Source organism: Hydra vulgaris, chromosome 11, assembly GCF_038396675.1.
Source record: "Hydra vulgaris chromosome 11, alternate assembly HydraT2T_AEP".
NCBI lineage: Eukaryota > Metazoa > Cnidaria > Hydrozoa > Anthoathecata > Hydridae > Hydra > Hydra vulgaris.
The window spans coordinates 38,782,501-38,804,244 of record NC_088930.1 but is presented as its reverse complement, the minus strand read 5'-3'; the positions used below and the strand labels follow the sequence as shown (position 1 = coordinate 38,804,244).

Sequence of the window (21,744 nt, the reverse complement as noted above, 5' to 3'; positions counted from 1 at the left end):
ACATCAGACCTCTAAGAGATTTTAATACTTTCAATGCAGGTTTTTTTGCCAGATCTTGGAGTGACACAAATTGGAGGTACACAAATTTTTAAAAATAAATGTTGCTCAGCATTATACAATCATATTTTTCCATATCAAATAAATAATAGTCAGATATTATCATTAAAATACTATTAAAAGATTTTCTGCTGATATGATCTTTGATTATTTAAAAAAAGAAGAATTTAAAATAAGAAGCAAAAAAATATCCATTGTCAAGAGTTATCTATTTTTAATCCACCACAATCCAAAAATTTAGAAAGCTGACCATATTTCTGATAATAGAATGCTATTTGTTCAAGGAGTTCATGTTCATTTTTTTCTTTATCTTTTTGTGTATCATAACCAGCTATGTGAGTAATCGACATTTTCACATCTTCAGCAACAAAAAATATTGCAAGTTAACAAAGTTTCACTACAGTCTTCAGGCAATTTGAATAGGCATAACGGACATTGATAACAGTGCTAAAGAATTAAGATAAGATAACGAGATAAGAAAGAAAAAGATTTAAGATAAAGATAAGGTAAAGATAAATAAGATTCTACATTTAAATCAACATTTCAAATGTTCGATACGTAGCTTTTTCAATGACCTGTTAAACATTTACAAAAGAGGTACCTTCAGAAATATGACTGAGTATACTAGATTCTCTTTACAGGTGATTTAATATAAAATAAGCAGCCTCGGCGCAGTGGTTTGAGTGGTTTGATAAACAATAAAGAGAGGCAACCTTAGCAGGTGCTAACTTTGGAAAAGTATTGTGCATAGGATTTCCAAAGTTGCGTTGAAAGCAAATATTAGATATAAATCTATTTTTTATACCCCATTTAAATATACATGTTTTTTTTTTTTATTACATTCATAACTTGTGTGATATACTCCTATGATATTATAACTTAATCAAATGAAGCAGGAGTGATTTGGATGTCTAACATTGAATTATATGAACCCATTTCTCTGGAATAATAGAAAGAGTGTGGGGATTGATTGAAGAGTCGAATTAGAGGAAAATTTTACTACAAATAGTTCTGTTTTATCCTTAAGAGGTTTAATAAGATCCATGTATTAAAGAAGAGGTTTAATAAGACCCATGTATTAAAGATGAATGTTAGACTTATCTTTTTTAATGACACTATTGAAGATATCTTTGAAGATATAAAAAATAAATTTATATATATTTATATTAAAATATATTTATATTATGTTTTTTGAAGATATAAAAAATAGATTTATTTAATATAAACAAAACAAACTTTTGTTAATTGTCTTATTTTTTTTGCTTTGAATATTTTAAAATAAAATCTGGAAAGAAAAATTTAAAACTATATTAACAGTATTTTCGCATCAACTTTTTTTCAGAGCCAATAACTTGTGAAGCTGGTTGGATCCCTTGGGGTACTTCCTGTTATGGTATAATTGCTGGTTTGCCAAAATCTTGGTCAGATGCTCGTGCAGACTGTTTAAGAAGATTTGGTGATCTAGTTATTGTTGACACCTACAGCGAACACAATTTTTTAGCACATAAAGTTTCTCGTGCTGATGTAACTGTAAGTAAATTTTAACATTCTAAATACTTGTTTGATGTCTGTATGTTTGTCTGTCTGTCTGTATGTATGTATATATGTATGTATAATACTGTTCTATTTATACATTATGCATTGTATAATATATATAATATATATATATATATATATATATATATATATATATATATATATATATATATATATATATATATATATATATATATATGTATATATATATGTATATATATATATAAATATATATATATTTATATATATACTTATATATATATATATATATATATATGTACATATATATATATATATATATATATATACATATATATATATATATATATATATATGTATATATATATATTAGGGTGCTCCAGGAGTCAATGGTAAAAAAAAAAGGTTTGTAAAAACTTGCGTCCTGCCCTTTTTCCCATTCATTTATGCATGCAAATGAAATAGGCAATTTTTTGGTTGAATTTCTATACTCTAAGCTATGCCACCAGCATGCCAAAATGTGATAATGTACATAAACATTCAATTATGGTTATATTAGAAAAGTTTCGTGTGCTATGGTAATTAATAAGTAACAAGTGTCAAAATGGCTGACATCCTGTTAACGCTTATGCGATTGAAAATGTTATAAATTTAAATTCACTAGGTAGTACTGTGTATTTGATTGCTAATTAGTTAATAACCCTTGTTCTTTTATTTGAAAGATATTTGAATGATGCTGTGGCAGACAAAGTTGTTGTTGAAGTTCAGCAGCATGGGGCTAAAACCTGCTTTAAAATACAACATAAAGAAAATGTAAAAACAAAGATTCTTGATCGGTATGATAACTTTAGGTCAGTGCAGAAGAAGAAAGGGTGCAAATCAAATGAAAAAAAAGAAAAGATTTTGACATAGATTGGATTGATTCTGATTGTTTTGCTCAAGTTCTGATAATTCAAGTTGGAAGTTATAACGAAGATCAAATTTAAAAACTTTGTTTTATTAAACTTGAGAGTTTTAATACAAGATACATTGATACATTGTTTTGATAATAAAAACTTAAATTAAAACATTTATTAAAACTTGTTTATAAACTATAAATTAACAGTCTTAGTTTAAATCTCTGGCTCCAAATTAACCCCATTACAAATCCGATACTCCTTCATTACACCTGTACTTTGTACCAAAAAAATGAAAGACAAAGGTCTTGAATTCCTGAGTGCTCTTCAAGCTCAAAAAAAGATGTATCTGGCTGCAGAAGGCAAGATCTACATGAGAAAAGTAAAGTGAAAAGAACTAATGTTTTCTTGAGAAAGAAAATTGATCAAAAGCAAAGCAAGCAAATACTGTTTTCAACCATCATTGAATCCTCAGGTCAACAACCAGGAAATAAATGTACTGATAGCAGTTCTGTTGATTTACCAGATTACAGGGAGTTTATATGTCATGTAAAAGAGAACAGTTTGACAAGTGTGGCAAAAAAGAAAGACATGGTAACACTTCAACTTCCAAAAAATCTATTAAGAAGTGCAAAAATACCTACAACAGCCAAAAGGTTGAATTTGTCAGCTGGTCAGAGAGCAGCATTGATGACTGCAGTTTTATCAAAGGGTGGCGTTGATTTAAAAAGTGACACTGTCAAGTACCAGAAAAGCAGGGAAGAAATTCAAACAAGCAGCTCTTCATATAAAATCATCATATTCTTGAAATTGCCATTGTAGGTCAAATTTGACACAACTACTTTTAATTCTGGTAGAAAAATGGGGCCTGTGTCAGGTAGGAGACGTTACTAGAAAAAAGGTATTCTACTTTGCTTGTCAACACTATGTATTAAAAAGAAGTTGGACAGAAATTATTTGGTGCAACATCTAACCCAGATACAACAGAATTTAAGGGTTTTTAGCAGCGTTGGTACTCGCGATCTATCAACTCAGAAAACAACATACAAAACACTTAACATTTACAACCATAGGCTAAAATGTCAGCAAGAAGTAGTTGTTGCCTTTTTTTTGTGAACTGCTGTCTGTGCCTTAACCTGATGATGCATCAGAAGGTGCAATGCCTTACGATGGCTATTGGAAAAGTGTCAAGCTGATGCTGATACTTCTAGAAGAAGAATCACCTCATGGTGTACACTTGTTACAGCCTGGAGCATTTAGTCACACCCAATAGATGACAACCATCGTATACAGTGCAAAGATGTACACTTTCGGTGAGCAGCTGAATTTTGACCAAAGTAAAATGGACAAGCTGCATGGCATTTGCTTGTTCAATGCCATTTTCTACATAAAGTCATTGCTTTCATCATGTTCAGCTGCAGATGCATCAATAAATGATCTCAATTGGTATAAAAGTTTTGATTCAGCCATGACACAGGCAACTATGACAGCACTTAGCAGACATCTGTGCTATCTCATTGAAGAGATAGCACTGTTTGCGCTTTTCTCTACACTCTTATTAGACTCCAAAAAGAAGCAAGTCATTCAGGAACTTCTAAAGCTTGAAGACAATGTCACTAGCCGTCTTCAAAAGGAAGTGCCAACGTTTTCCACAGCTGTTGACTTCTTCACTAAGACAGCTATCATCTTTGATTGGTACAAAGTCTTGATAGCTGTTTAGGCTCTTCCATGTTGAAAACAGTTAGATGAACTTGGCACCAATCCAATGAGTAACTGATGCAGCATATAATGAAGCTGCCATGTTTGTTCCCAATTGCAGAGTCATTAATGCCATGGTTGAGAGAGCAGTCAAGCTCATCACAGACTTTGCTGGAACAATTACAAAGTACAAAATACAGAGACAATTCAATCAGTCGAAAATCTCAAATTTCAAGAAGATAACTTTGCATTATTCTCTGGTCTAATTTATCTTATTGGTGCAGTGCTTATTTCTTGTTGTTTGTAGTATGAGTAAGCATTTTAATTTTACGAACTATAAACTCTCAAGATACCATCTAGGATTGTTATATAATATTTGTAAATGATTACATTTTTGTGCTTTTCATTGGCTTTGTGGAAAAGCTAAACTAATGAGCAGTTTTTGAAGATCCACAATTGAATGAGCACTGGCAAGTTGAAAATACAAAGTTTAGCCTGAAAATCTTTTTTTTCCCCTTGCGTTACAATCTAATACTATGGCAAGGTCTCTGAAAAAAAAAGCTAGTTTTTCTTAAATTTCTTTTACTAAATACAACCATATAAAAAAAATTTATTTACAGGGTGTAATAAGATATAAGAGTGCCTAATAGAATTACTTGATTTCCAGGACTAGAAGCTGTGATTTCTCTTTTTGTGCAAATGGCTTTTGCTGGTTTGGAATCAGTTGTCTGATTTGCTGGTTTGGAATTGTTGTTTTTTGTTTGCTGGTTTGAAATCATTGTTGATTCTACTACTTGGTGAATATCTTAAAAGTGTTTCTTACACTTAGACAGTCATGGCACATTTTCATATCACAAGGCATACCGAGAATGCTAAAAAATCTGAATGAATTCGATCCAATAAGGTCAACTGGAGAGGTACTATATTCTATTGTAGGGAAAGATTTAGGGGTTATGGGTTTCCCATATCCCCAAAAGTTGAGTCCACTCTCTTTGTGACAGAAGTGTTTTCAAAAATAAGAATGGTTTTCCTCCTATTCTCTTTGGTTTCTACTGCTATTATAGATGAGAACAAAGCTAATGGAATCAACTCCTCAGATAAGTATCAAGTGTGCCAACTGAATGCCATGCAAGCATTTTCAACTAGAGTTGAGTCATGCTTTATAAATTTTGCCAAGTTTTCCACTCAAATCAAGTTATTTACTGGTGCGCTAGCTGTTACAGGACAAACAAGTCAACACTGCACATTAGCTAAAACTGTGAACACAACAAATTTCGATTTTCTTATTTGTTTGCTAGTAATATTTCAGCTTTTGAAAAATGTTCTTTGATCTGTCCAGACAAGCACAATCTTCAGAGTATAAAGCAGTTTACTCATCTTAAAGTTCTTTGGTCAGATCCCTTATTTATCATAAGCAAACAAAGCTGAACCAACTTTTTTAGTCTCCTCGTGTGAATGATTGTGTAAGAGATTCATGAAAGAGTTTTTTACTGGCGTTCTTCTTCTATAGGCATTAAAGCTGTTGTGATTTGTTGTGAAAAGTTTTAAATGATTAGTGTGTTAAAAAAATATTTTTTATATAAATTAATTTTGGTTAAAAGTAATAAAATATTCCAATGTAATTAATAAGAATGCTAAATAATATAATATCGGTTAAATATGGTAAAGAATTTCAATTTATAAAATTGAAGGAAACATAATAAGTTTGATAATTAGCTAATAATTTATTAACATTAATAAAAAACATAGAAATTTCAAAATAAGTTAATTAAAATAACAGTTGTTTTATGTCCATTTTGTTCCTGTAAAAGAGCAAAGAAAAGATATGAGCAAACAAAAGATATAAGCAAAGAAATAATGAATAAATTGTTTCATCATTTAAGAATGTCCTCAATTTTGTTACAAATGCTCTGCAGCACTAAAACATCTTTCTGCTTCGATTGATGATGATGGAATAGTTAACAAAGCATTGTACTTTTGTTCAAATACACGACTTTCACTTCTTTTGTTTATTTTTTTAAATATGCTCATTTCTTTTTTTATTTGATGAAACATTATTTTGAAAAGTTACTTCTGTTGAAAGATTGGTTTTTTCTTTGACAAAATGCCATTCAGTTCCTCTTTCTTTGGTATGTTTTCAGTGCATTCATATGTAGTCTCGTCCTCTTGATTTAAATTATTTTCATTAACTTTCTCATCTATGAGAAATAAACATTGAGCAATTTCTTTAATTGTTAGAGCAAGTTTGTTTCTTGTTGATCTTGTTAATATTGCATTTTTTTGTTTAAGTGTTTTTAGGCAAGTGTTGGGATCTTCCAAATGCTCTAACAGGCCCTCTAGAATAATAGTTCTATATTTAAATATTCTTCTACTTACTGATTTATAGAATTTCATACCAGTATCAGTTGGTTGTGTTTTCAATTTAGTAAGAGAAAATTCAAATGTTTTCAAAGCATCAATTTTATTGCAATCTTGCCTTCCCAAAGCAAGTGAACTTATCTCAATGATCTTACAATTATAATGAACTTATCTAATGATTTTGTTGGATATAAATGAATAACTATTAAATTTATTAGTACAGATTTTATTATTTTTTTCAATTCCAAGAACCGTGTCAGCATTGTCAACATTGAGTTTCAACATCATGACTTTTTCCTTTCTCAGTTTTTCTTGACACTCTCTTTACATAAAATCATTTTTTACAGGTAATTTTCTAAAAAAATGAGCTATTTTTCTAGCTTTATTTATTGATGATGAAAAATCTTGAACAAATTCGATTTCGTAATCACAGGGTGGCTACGCCTTCTAATTAATCCTAAAATATCCTAATATTTAAAAAAACCTAAAAAAAACTTAAATTCTCCTAAAATATACTTGAATTTCAAAAATACTCCTAAAATATCCTAATTCAAACTTGCTTTTTGAATTTGAAGTTCAAAAAGCAAGTTTAAATTAATTGTATAATAAAAATCCAAATAATCCAACACATAAAATAAAATTAAAAAAAAAAAAAAAAAAAGATATATAATAACGATAAAATTGTTTGACTTACATTTCCAAATTATTGGATAGCAATGATAAAAATGAAAACTTTGAAAGGTTGGCCACCCACAAAAGTTGCACAATCTAAATCTTTGTATGGTCATTGATAAGTTTTTCCACAAACTGTTGTTTTAAATTGAGGGCTAATAAACTAGACCAGAAAAAATGTAAAAACCTAAAAAAAATTTTCTCAATATTTAATAGATGCCCAAACCAAAACCCTCAGTCAATGTGTATTCATCTCCTGTGTGTTCGACCAATTCACCTCGTTGAAAAAACAAAAATAAAATAAAAACAACTCTTTTTCCACCAGCCGTTTTAACAAAAAAATTTTCACCGTGGCCGCACATTTTTTTTGGATAAAATTTGGATGACATAATATTGAAAACTAATGGCAGTTAGAATAGTAAATCTTTTTGAAAGCATAACAAACTATCATATAAATAGAAAGCTAAACAAATTAACTTTTTAATTAAATAAGTTTTTCACACGCATCATCAAACAACAAAAAATGCAAGGATTTTTTCATTTAACAACAAGATTTAAGATTTCATCATTTAACATCAAGAAATGCAAAGTACCTTGCAAGAAACCATTGTTTTTATAAATAAAACATTAAGTTAAAAACATAACAAATTTAATGTATAATAACAATGTTATTCTTCAAAAGACTTTTGTAACTTTTAGGTTAAATGCTTATACACTTCTACAATTATACAGTTAAATTTTAGAATGCTAACACTGTTTTATTTTATAACTAAATTTAAAGAAATTTTTTTTTTGCAAGGATTTCTTGAGATTTTTAACTTTGTAAAGTGACAACTTTCTATAATTACACAATATGACTCTTTTATTCTTGATTATATAAAGAATAAAACTTTAAGAACAAATAATAGAGTTTCTAGAATAATAATTAATGTACAAAAAAGGATGAATATATAAAAAAAATATATAAAAACAATATAAAATGTTAAAAAAGCATAAATATCATTAATTAAAATTCATTCAGTTTTATTTATTCTAAGGGTTATTGGATTGGCTTAAGTGATTCTTTTAAAGAAGGAGAGTTTTTCTGGGTTAATAAAGAAAAATTGAACAAAAGCATATCATTTTGGAGTTACAATGAGCCAAGTAATAGCTTTGGCAATGAAGACTGTGTAGAAATGATTGGTAGAAACTCTGGTCTTTGGAATGATAACCATTGTTTATCATTGCGCAACTATATTTGTGAAAAAGTTTCAGGTAAAATGAACACAAATTAAATTTTTTTTTTATAATGAATATTTAAAAATTATGCATAAATTAATTTATATATTTAGGTGTTCATAATTGTCCTGAAGGATGGATAGTTTATGGTGAAAACTGTTATCAGATAAATGCACATCCTAATCAAAAAATGACTTATGCAGATGCTGAGAAAGAATGCCACAGTTTTAATCAACCATGGAAAAACAGCTTTGATGTAGCAAAAGCTGAACTTACAAGTATTTTATCAAGAGATGAACAAACAATGTTAGTTGGAGAGTTTAGAAAATTTGGTTTGCCTAGTTTTGATGAATATTTCTGGATTGGATTGAATATTTCTAGCAATGGTCAATATACTTGGTCAGATTTTTCAAAATTTAACTTTACTAATTATGATAGTACATTTTTAAAAATTGCTACAACAGATAAATGTGTAAGTTCCAGTCTTGAAAGCTCTATTGGGAAATGGAAAGCTTCCTTGTGCAATGAACTAAACAACTTTGTTTGCAAAGTACAAAGAGGTAGAAAGCACAAGTTATTTTTTCACAAAATTTCTTTTTTTTTTTAGTTTTTTTCTTTTTTTTTCAATATGCTTTGCTTCCTTTAGTTAATTAAAAATAATAAAAAACTAGTACATAATGTCTACAGAATATGCTAGTTACTTAGTAACTGTTGAACTTTTTAACTGTAGCTTATTCAACAAAATATACTTTGTAACTGTAGCTTATTCTACAAAATATACTTTGTAACTGTACTTATTCTACAAAATATACTTTGTAACTGTAGCTTATTCTACAAAATATACTTTGTAACTGTAGCTTATTCTACAAATTATACTTTGTAACTGTAGCTTATTCTACAAAATATACTTTGTAACTGTAGCTTAGTATTTATACCAAGTTTACTTAGTATAAATATTAAGTAAACTTACTTTATAGTATTTTTACTGGTATTCTAGGTAAAGACAGATGCTATGATCCTTTGGGTATGCAAGGTTTTCAAATACCAAACAGTGCAATAACTGCTAGTGATCAACTTTCTTCAAAAACACCACCAGAAGCTGCTCGCCTATATTTAAAGAACAATGCTTTATTTGATGGAGCCTGGTGTGCGAAAAATAAAATAGTGAGAAAGATATTGATATTTCTTTTCTTTTTTTTCTTCATATTTTTTATTTTCATTCTGCCTTTTTTTAATTATTTTTTTAGTTTTATTTTTTTAATTTTTAAGGACCCCTGGCTTCAAATAGATTTTGGAGAGTTTGAAAAATTGACTTATATGTCTGTCCAAGGAAAGGCAAACTCTCGTGCAATTGTTACAGCGTTTTATCTTAAATATTCACATGATGGTGTTTCATGGGACACATATGGAGATCTTCCTCCATCACCTTATCAAGTAAGTTATTGGGATTATATATTAGAAATATATTACTTATAAATATACTTATATTAGAAATAAATATTTAGAACTATTTTATGTTTTACAGTTTAAATTTAAAGTCCTGTAATTCAACATACAAGAATGAGTTGTTAAGTGCTTGCAAGGTCTTTACTTTATAAATAAATAAAAAATTTTATTTTTATTTATTTATAAAAATATATATATAATATGCCCAAATATATATATGTATATATATATATATATATATATATATATATATATATATATATATATATATATATATATATATATATATATATATATATATATATATATATATATATATATATGTATGTATATATTATATAGTAGTCAAAAGACACTTTAATAGTAAAAAAAGACTTTTTCAACACTTTTTTTAACATTTAAGCCACATCAACAATTAAGGGAAATTTTTTATGTCGTCTTAAAGTTATAACAGTCAAAATAATGCGGAAGAACATTAAGTTTTATCGTAGAAAACTTAAACTAGAAAGTTTTTTTAATAATATTTTTTTTTTTGTTTTTATAATGTTTCATAATATTTTTAAACATGTGCAAAGTGCTGCTACATTGACTGTCTTATAGCCTGCTGCTACAAGGAAGTGCCACTACATTAACTAAGGGTTTGGTTGAAAAGAAATGTTATACATTTCTTTTCCCAAAATAAAAGTTTTTATTATATGAAAACTTTTATTTATCATCTTGCAAGCACAAGAACATACATAAAACTTTTGATTGCAATAAAAAAAACTTTCTTAAATTTCTTAAAAAATAAACTAATAATAAAAAAAGGTTAAACTTTTTATTTCTTATTATTATATTATGATATTTTATTTTTATTTTGTTTTATTTTCACTTTATTGTAATGATTAATTTTTTTTGCTTGAAAAATGCTAAATACTTCTTAATGCATAAATAACTTGAATCAAAGTTCATTAATAAATATATAAATTAATTCTGATAAAAAATATATGATTTAATTTAAAACAAATTTAATAAAAATGTATAATTTTAATCTGAAAAAAATATAATTCAATTTTAAAAATGTAGTTTAATTTTGATTTAAAAAGTATATAGTTTAATTTTGATTAAAAAAATATATTTAAGTTTAATAAGATAAAAGTTAATACTTGAATTTAACTTAATTTTCTATTTTGTTTAAAAATATTACTAAATATTGTTCAGAATTTAAATTTTATTTATTCTTAAAAAAATTTAGCTCATTTTTATCGCAATTATTTTTTCAGTTTCCTTTCTTAAACTTTTTTTTTATTACTAAAAATTAAATTCCTTGTAAACACATTCTGAGGCTGCATCAAAAGTTTACACAAAATGTAGATTAATATTTTTTTTTATAACGCAAGTTAAAGTGCAGCAATTATTTTTTAATAAATGTATACAGGGATATAATTTTAATAAATGGTGCTTGGAAAAAAATTCTTTCACAACAAAATCGCTGATAAACCTTTATTAAATAAAGTAAATAAAAAAACATAATTTTTTTATTTGTAAGTCACTAATTTTTTTAAAATAAAAAATCATTTTCAGTCAAACATTTTTAAAAATGTAGTATTAAATTAATTATTTAATATAAAAAATAAAAAAAAAGAAAGAAAATAAACATTCTCTAATAGCATTAATAAAAACTCGCGTGTATTTTTAATTTTCTATAAGTATTTGTTCTAAAAATTTATAAATTACTTTTCTGGTTTTATTTGCTTTCAATAATTGCTTTTCAATTTCTATAATTTAGTTATCAGCGTTAAAAAAAAGTAAAAGGCAGATTATTTGTAAAACTTGAAAACATTTAGTAGTATAATGTAAAATTATTTGAAAACATTTAGTAGTATAATGTAAAATTATACTACTATTATTCTTTTATACTTATATTATTCTATATAATTAATTACTGCAAAATTTGTTTTGCGGTAATTTATATATATATATATATGTAATTTAATAAATATATATATATATAGTTATAATTATAAATATATATAATTAATATACATAAATATATATATATATACATAATTATATATGTAATTTAATATATATATATATATATATATATATATATATATATATATATATATATATATATATCTATATATATATATATATATATATATATATATATATATATATATATATATATATATATATATATATATATATATATATATATATATATATATATATATATATATATATATATATATATATTTAAAAGTTGATTACTAATTTAAAGAAATAAACACATCTTTTTTTTTTCTCTTTTTTGATGCTTACATCTTTTAATCTTTCATTTATATATACATAATTTTTTTCCAGAAATTTCCTCAAAACGAGAAAATGAGCGTTTGGCGACCTGGTTCGGATAATGCATTTAGTTTTCTTTTTCAACAACCATTAGTTACACGGTATATTCGCGTGTACCCTCTTGAATGGGTTGAATCTCCTTGCTTGCGAGTTGAATTTTATGGATGCTCACAAGGTTTAACTTATTACAATTGCTTTTATAACCGTTTAGATAAAAATATACTTTTTCATGAACATTTTGTTATTTAGTTGTTTTGTAGTTGTATTTATGATATTTTTTCCTACTTTTTTATTCATGTAGTTGTTTTGTATTTGTATTTATATATTTTTCCTTACTTTTTTTATTGAGGGTTATGTTTTTTTTTTATTTCAGTAGTTGTATTTTTAAACTGTTAAATATTTTAATAATTATTTAGATAGAGATTCTCAAGCTTGTGGGATAGGATGGAAAAATGACATTATATCCAAGAACTGCTATAAAATCTCAAATCAAAAAACTACATGGGATTGTAAGTGCAGTTTAAACATTTTTAGTTTCATGTCTTATAATTTGTATTATTTAAATAAATGTTGGTATATAACTTTTGTAGAAGTAAGGAAGTTTCAGTTTTAGTATCACAGAAGTTTAGACTTCAATATTAATGCCCTAAAACTAAATTTCTTCATGGAGGATGTTTATTTTTTAACTAATATAAATTTAGTTAAATAAAAAAATACTTTGGCTCAGAGTTGATTCTAGGTCTGAAAAAAAAAGCTTTCAGGTAAATACCATTTTACACAGGGTTTATATTTTTGCTTATATTCTGTGGGAATAAATCAGTGAAATCAGAATCTGCATAAGTTATCAATAAATCTTTCTTATTACAAGTTGTAACAATTTTTTTGAAATTTGTGCTCTGTTTGCATGGGAAAGAAATCCAAGTGGTTTTAATGATATTAAAAAAGAATTCATACACATTATTTTACATTCAATGATATTTCATAAAATATAAAGATTTGTGATTTTAAATTTAAAAAATTTAAAACTACAATTACCTATCAAAACCCATAAATTTTTGATTTTTTTTCCTTGTTGTACTTTATTTTTAAACTTTTAAGGGATCGTCCATAAATTATGTAACGCTAAATTTAAGTAATAAAACAAAAAAGATTACAAGTTGCAGAGTTTAGTTTAATCAAAAATTAAATTGAGGCTTTACCATTTTTTTGACTTGGACCTTTGATCATTTTTTTTTAGACTGAGTAAGAGAGCAAACAATCTCTCTTATTTCTATTTTTTAAATAAATTTAGCAAGGTGTAATTTATGAGCAATTCCTAAACTTAAATATTCAATAGTTTAAAAAAAAAACATATTTAAATAATTATATATTATAAAATGTTGCATAATTTAAATAATTAATTAAGTTGTACAAAATGATAAAAAAGATAATTTACATAAGCAAATATAAAAATTAAGTATCAACTTTGTGTTAAAATTTGCTTAACCTCATTGACAGTCCAACTATATATCTGTCCAGTTATTTTTATAGATGGGTTGAAAGTACAATTTATGTTGGCAATTTTTTGCTTTAGATAGCCGGAAATGTTTATTAAAAAAACTTTGTGGTTGCTTTACCATAGCCTCTAGCTGGGTATTGTTGATTTCATTTATTGTATCAATCTAGTGAAAATATTGTATTTGCATCAATGAAAATACCATAGTTGCAAAATATCAATAAAAGTATCATTTAAAAAAATAAAAACTTACTGATCTTTAATATATTGGTATTGACTTTTAAACTAGGTTGAGTTCTTTAAATACCAGTAAAAAAAAATTTTTTTTGATTAAGATTTTCACTTATTTTTTGAAATTGAATGGCTAATGTTGAAAACTAATGGAATCAGATTCTAAGTTGATGCTCTTAGTACTAGGAGTTGTCTATGCTGAAATGTGTTTTCAAAGTGGTACAACCTTCCATCAGCCTCTTTTTTTGTTTTGTAAAAAATTTTCCCTAAATTATTGTTTGTAGAGAAGTCAATCATTTTACTACAATTCAGTATTTGGTCATATGTAGAACTTGCATTTTCATTCAACTGTTTTACAGCGCCTCCAATACATGGTGACTTGTATCAAAACACAGATATTCTAAATATTTTCATGATGACAGATTGTTAAAAATTTATCTTTCGGTATCCCAGATCTTCAAATGAATTCTTTTCTGACATCTCTATAAAACTCAAAAATTTTAATCAGTCGTTCTAAAATAAATTAATTTATGATAATAAATTACCATTTAACCACTTCTCAAAATTAATTCAAATTCATTCTTAATGTAAAACTATGTTAAACAAAGCTAAGATTAAATTTTAAGCAAGAAGCCAAAAATGAAATTAACTGATGGAAATAAAACCAAATTTAAAACCATGACTCAAGAAATTTTAACAGTGGTTGATTTCTTCTATATGTTTTTTATGTGAAGAATTTTTTGTTATTCTTAAGGTTGTTGTTTAATTTCAATGTTAAAAATTTTTTTTTTTGTGTTAAAAATGTTAATCAATTTTTATTGACACTGATTTTGTGTTACTGCTAATAGCATTGAATTAAACTGTTAACAACTTTTAATTTTTTTTAAATTTTCTATTAAGTAATATCAATAAGTTTCAAAATATTTTTTTATTTTTAACTAATGTAAAGTTCTGTTGCAATTACTGTAGATGACTCTGTTTCATCTTTCATGCAACTCTGTTGCCTGTAAATAATAATAATTTTTAAGATGGATGACTCTGTTTAATCTAAATGCTTGCAAGAAAAAAATCTTTACGTTTTTTCAAAGATTTTTGGATGTAGACAAATGTATTGTAATAGTTTATATCTGGCACCACTTCCTGGCACCACTTCCTGGCTTGGCCAGGAAGGCGTGCTATTTCAAGTCTTTATATGACCACGCAAATAATATTTTGTTTTGATGATTTAACAATGGTTTTAAACAAATCCCCTGAAAAAATTTGTTTTTAATAACGATTAAAATAAATTACTTCGACACGTTTATCTTTACTAACGTTTTTATATTAGCAAAATGCTTTTAAATTAAAGTATCATTGAAAGTTGTACAATTTTTTATTTATATTATTTAATTATATCAGATTTTTTATCGGTAAAAATTTAAAAAAAAAAAAATTAAATTTTATAAGCAACCACTTTAAACAGCGAAGGTCCCTTTGATAAACTTTGTATAAGAATCATTAAAGTTTTTGTTGAGAAGAAAAAAAAATACAAACTTTTTTGAATTCTGTTTGAATTAAGTATAAAGTATAAAATAACCCTGATCTTTACTTACGTTTTTATAACACATTTAAATTAAGTAGCGCTTTTAAATAAAGCAACAAATCACTTCTAACGATTTTTTTAAAAAACATTAATGAGTAATATATATTTTTTTATATTTATATAAGTATTTATTTTTTTATTATGAATGTTTTTAAATAAAAAAAATTATATCAATTTTTTAATTTAAAAATAAGACTCATTGTAATAGTTTATTCTTTATTTTAGTTAAGTTTTGATTTTATTTTTGCTTTTAGTTAAGTTATTTTAATTTTGTTTTTCGTTATTTTTTTTTATGAAGATTTATTTGCTTCTTTAACTATAAGTTTTTATTTAAGTTTCTTTATAGTTAAGTTAAGATTTGATTTAATTTTTTTAGCGCGTTTTTAAAACGTAATCAAATTTTCAAAACATTTTAACAGCCCTGGTCAAGTTAAGTAAAACCAAATAGTTTTGCGTGGTCATATTATGATGTGAAATCGCACGCCTTCGTGGCCATGCCACAACACTACACAAGCATCTAAAGTATATAAAGAGGATATTTTATTGTTACAGGGTGGAAATTGGGATATAGGGATATTTTATAATGAATTATGCAGTTACTGATCATTTCACTAGTTTCCTCTTTCCTGAAGACCAGGTAGAAAATCTTAAGTAAAAAGAACAAATGTTTTTAAAGTTATTTGCTTTGAAACCTTTAAATAAACACATTTCTAAAGGGGCGAGTTTGATATGGGCTTAAAAACAAATATTTTAGAATATTTGACATTAAGTCTATATTTTAGAACCTGCTTTGAAGGCTGAAGTTTTTATGTAATTTTGTTAAGTTCTCTTATCTTTATAAAAAACATCAAGTTCTAATATATAGTAGCATAATCTTGATAAATTGACATTAAATTATTCTTTTATCTTTCCAGTCTTTTTCTGAAACCCAAGGCTAATTTTAAGATTTTACCTAGTGAAACTGATTTTGAAACTATGTCTCTGTGTATCGAACTATGTCTCTATGTCCCAAGGACTTATTTTTAAAAATACTAAAAGTGCTAAAAAAGACTTAGTACTTGGTGCAGAGAATTCCAATTTTATATATAAAAATGTAGTAACTGTAAAGAAATTCTAGTAGTTGCATGTCTTTAATGGTTTCCTTGTGGCAGAACTTCTTTAGAGGGTGTGATTTCTTGTGGCATTGTCATTATAAAAGTGCTTAATTCTGATTTGTGAAACAGATTAATAAAAGTTTAAGAGCATCTGACTGTAAAAACTTGCTTCTATTTTAATTCCAAAATTTCAAAGTTTTTTAATAAGAAAATGGTATTATGGAAGCCATCAAAGTCACACAAGTATGGCACTGTGACCATTAAGTATAATAATAATAATAATGATAATATATTTAACGTTTAATATAGTAATTAATTATTCAACTTTTTTTACTATAGTAGTTAATTGTAATTTGATTTGTATTTTCTGATTTTTGTTTACTTCTTGTTAAATAAACCAAATATTGATTTTAATTATCAGTAATTTTAATAATAATTACCTTACTAGTTTTTTTTCTACAAAACCTCCATCTTCAAAATAATATTTATATTCTAAATGAAAAAAAAAATTTTACATTTTAAATAAAAGTATCGAGTAAATAGGAATTAATATTTATAAAAATTTATTAAAAAATGTTAATGCCTAATGTAAAATGTTATAATATTATGTTCAGCTGCTAACAGTGCATGTCTCAATGAAAGGGGAGAATTATTAAGCATAATTAATCCTGATGAACTGTTATATGTTAAAAAGATGTTGGAAGCACTATCAGGAAAATCAGACTTTTATTGGGTAGGGTTGAATGATCTTGATTCTAAAGGAATTTATAAATGGAGTGATCAGTCTCCGACGCCTCTTGTTAATTGGTATAGTAGTTATCCAAAAAATGGAAATTGTAAGTTTTTTTTTATTTCTTTACTTTATTTAAACAATTTTATTTAGCTATGCAATATGATGTTATGTAAAAAAACGTGTTTTTTTTTTGCCCATAAAAACATAAAATTTTTTTTTCTTTAGGTGTTTTTTTTTTTTTTTTTTGTATTAACATAGGTTTTGTTGACTTTTACGCGTTCTTTTCAGATCTACAGTGTGACCACAGACTACTTAATTACTATTAATACTTATTAGGATTTAAATTTAATAACAAAATAATATGTTTACTTTAATAAGATTTTTATCTTTATATGAATCCTTTTTCATGGATCTCAGCAAATTTAATATCAGGTATTGACAGAAGAAATATCTTCTGCTGATATCTGCAGTGAAAATCTTTTTTTTGTCATACAACCAATTCGAGTTTAAGTTTGTTTTTTGACTGGTTTTTATCTGCAGTTTTTGAAACTCTTCATATATACCACCTACTTCATTATTAAACTCTATAATAGCAGATGATACTGCTATTTTAAGAATACTTTAAGAAGAATTATTAAGAATACTTTAATAAGAATACTTTAAAAAGAATTATTTTAAGAATAAATACATATGCTCACATAAACATCTTTAGAACATTTTACCAAATTTAATTGTTAGTTCCTTTATTATTTTGTATCCTGTCCATGCAAAGACTTGGATAACAATTTCTATGTCATCTTGGAAAATAATCTTATTTCCATATTAAGAACACCAAATATACTTACTAAACTAAAACAGATATCCTTACTGAACATTCTTTCTAATTAAAAAATTAGTTTATAATGTAGTTTTTTTTTTTGTTGCATCTCTACTAAATGCCTTTGAAAACAGAAAATTTTCATATCACTAATATCTATTAATTTCTTTATTAAAATGGGCTATAAAAAAAATGTTGGGATTTTTTTTTGATTTTTGTGGGGTCTGATACCTTAAGAACTTTTAAAACAATACTTTTAAAATGGTTATGTTAAACAGAGGAATGAAAACAACTCCTATACTCAATAGTACCTAATAAAAAGTATAATATCTAATACCTTATTCCCTAATCATTCCAATATTGAACATGCGCGTCCATTTGACCTTTTCACAATTTTATAAAAAAGACTCAAAATAATATACAAAGTTATCTAGATTGATAAGATCTTTAACTAGATTTTATAAAAATAATGTGAAGTTTTTAAAAAGAAATTAGATTCCAAACTGGCTGCCTGTTCTAAGCAATTAAAAATTGAAGTCTTTTTGTCAAGAAGGAGGATATTTAAAATTTTTTGAAAAAACATAGAAAAAAATAACTATAATTAAAAATTTTTGTAAAAATGCATAAATTTTATTTTAGTTAAAAAATGTAATTTTTTAGGCAGTAAAATCTAAAATGATTTTTTTATGACTAATTTTGAAGTTTTTATAAAATTTTGCTTCTTTTGAGACCCAACATGATATACTTTTGTAAAAATTTTTTTAATAATATCAAGGACCTGTCTGATGTTTAAGGGTCTTGAACTACCCCTAAAAATATTTTTTAAAATTTTTTTAATTTCAGTATTATTTTATTATACAGAACAGATTTAGGGGTTAAGGGCAGACATTTTCAAAAAATGTTGTTTTAAGTGCCACCCTACTACTTATACTTATTAAATTACATTTCACATTTTAGTTAGATTTTTTACTTGAAGCCATTGGAATACATTTTTACGTACATCTATCATATTTTTATTTCTAGATAATTATGTCATTTAATTTATTCCTAGATTTATGTCAATTATTACATTAATTACTTTCATTAGTTGTTATCAACAATGTACATTGCATTGAGTACAGACATTTTTTTATATTTTGTTATCTTACCTTTAAATTATTTTTGCAAAAGTATATATGCAATATATTTATTTGCAATATGTATGCCACTGAAATTTCTGAAAAAATTGATCAATTCAAATTTAGTATATAGGTTTGTGCATCCACTGGTTAGCATTTACACCATTAAAATTATGTAAATACTTACCAGACTAAAAATGCAAGATGCAAAAAAAGTAGAAAGTGCATAAAATTAGTTATGCATTAATAAATTTTTGATAATTTACACATGATATCAGAACACAATTTACATATGATATCAGAACACACTTTTTTTTGATAAGGGTTTTATTTCTTTAATTAACATAATAAAACTGATTTAATTTTTTTGTTGTTGTTATTTTAACAACCAATATTACGTTTTTTATTAACAGTAAAAGCAAAATGTGTATTGATTCGTTCTGCAGATGGTTTCTGGGTAAATGAAGATTGCTACTCGTACAATCCGTTTATATGCAAAAAAAAATGTTAGTCATTTTTTTCCAAATTTTGTTCCAATCATTTTAAACTTTACTTTTAATTTTGTGATTGTATATTATAGTTGTTGTATATCATCAGTGTTGTAACTTAAGGTTTCTTTCAAGCCACCATAATGGTGGCTCAAACATTTTTCATGTCTTACTCAAGTTGTTAGCTATAATTTTTGGTGATAACGTGTGATAACTTAAAATCTGAAAAAATCAAAAATTGTATAACTTTTTAATGATCAGTTTTATTAACTTAAAGAGTACAATAACAAAAAAAAGTCAAAATAATAAAATTAAAATGTAAAATTATAAGTAAATATAACTATTATAATTTTTGTTTTATTATAATAACACTCTTTTAAGTGTTGTCATTGCTAGCCAATGTACACTGTTGCTAGCCAACGTACACGCTCTATTTAGATATTTATTTAGCTTATAATCCATTTTTTATTTAGAAGTTTATCTAGATTTTCAGATTGCCAGTTTTTATGCTAATATCTTTTAGGCCTGAAAATGATATTGCCATTTTTATAATATTTTTAAATGTATTTTTCTAATCCGATAAGACATAGAGAAATATAATGAAAATAAAAATTCTTATAAGAAAAATAAATGTACTTATCAAATGCTCAGCTCAAAAGCAATGTAATGTGGAGTGATTTCTTTTGCCAAGAATGCCATCCAATCATTTTGTCTCAAATTTTTTTTTTTATCTTCAATTATTTGGTGCTTCGTTTTTATCAGGAGAAAAGAACCCAATAAAAGTTTGATTTATTGTAAAAGAATTTTGCAATAAATCAAACTTTTTTTTTCAAAAAATTAAAACCAATCTTCTGCATCATGAATTTTTTAGTAATAACAAGTAATAGATTTTTTATTTTGCATATGTACAATTGCAGAATTGTACAATGTATGATTGTGCTAAATTTGAATTTTTATGCAAGACCATAATTTGAAATATCATCCATTTGATTAATTGATTTTTTAGGATGTTTCATCTGATTTTTTAGACTTTTTTTTTGCTTTGTGATCACTTTCAACTTTTCTTTTAAAACTATATTTTATATAAAAATATAAACTATATAAAATATATTTATTAATAAACATTCTATTGAAATAAATAATTCTCTGGCTGTGCTGCAGAGCAACAAAATGCTTTATTTTAGAGACTTTTTAAAAGGTTTAGTTGTCTTGTACTGCTAGATAACCATAACATTACACCGCAGTCTATGGATATTATATACTATGGTTATTATTATTATTACTTTTGTTTTTTATGTATTATGTTTGTATGTTAGCTTTTTATTTGTTATTGTTTAGTTATTGTTATTGTAATTTTTCTTATGGTTTTTGCTGTGATTAATATGCTATTATAAACTGTATTATCGATATCACAATTTTTTTGTATTATGTGCTATTAATCTGTTTTTACATGTTATTTTGATGTTATTCTGTTGTTTTGTTATTTAGATAAAAACCCATATGAGTTCAAGCAGTCGTTCAATAGCAGTAAACTTTTTAAATTACTTTATAATAAATTTACTTTATTTAATTGTTCAATCATTTAAGTATGTGTTATTTCAATATACTATTTTAGTATATTATTTTGTATTTATAATAGTATATTATTTTAATATAAATTTTTTTATATTATTACTTAAAATATATTATTTTAATGACATATGCATATACAGGCCTTGGCATGAGTAAATAAGTGCATAAGCTGTGAAATGCTCGTCTAAAACAAACTTGACAAGCGACGCAAGTTGTCCGCGCTGGTAATGCTAGTGCCGACAATCAGCTATTTTTGTGAGCTTTTTTGATATTTATATAAAAAAGCTCATTAAGAAGATAAAATAATTATGATAATTTATTATGTTTTAGTAATTCTTATGTTTTTCTTATATTTTTAGAATAAATAATTTGCATTGGTTAAATTTTATATAAAAAAAGTTTTTAATTGAAAAAAGT

The 21,744-nt window shown here is 25.4% G+C and overlaps 1 protein-coding gene across 1 annotated transcript in view; it reads left to right on the top strand.

Annotated features, from left to right (window-relative positions):
* The window catches only part of LOC100215503 (uncharacterized), a 208,094-nt gene that overhangs the window by 117,877 nt on the left and 68,473 nt on the right, over nucleotides 1–21,744 (top strand). The window contains exons 56-65 of the mRNA XM_065809523.1: nucleotides 1,400–1,587; nucleotides 8,234–8,450; nucleotides 8,528–8,974; nucleotides 9,412–9,578; nucleotides 9,684–9,848; nucleotides 12,210–12,372; nucleotides 12,614–12,706; nucleotides 17,214–17,435; nucleotides 19,681–19,773; nucleotides 21,244–21,282. Coding sequence (XP_065665595.1) covers nucleotides 1,400–1,587; nucleotides 8,234–8,450; nucleotides 8,528–8,974; nucleotides 9,412–9,578; nucleotides 9,684–9,848; nucleotides 12,210–12,372; nucleotides 12,614–12,706; nucleotides 17,214–17,435; nucleotides 19,681–19,773; nucleotides 21,244–21,282 — 1,794 coding nt within the window. The remainder of the gene's footprint in view (nucleotides 1–1,399; nucleotides 1,588–8,233; nucleotides 8,451–8,527; nucleotides 8,975–9,411; nucleotides 9,579–9,683; nucleotides 9,849–12,209; nucleotides 12,373–12,613; nucleotides 12,707–17,213; nucleotides 17,436–19,680; nucleotides 19,774–21,243; nucleotides 21,283–21,744) is intronic.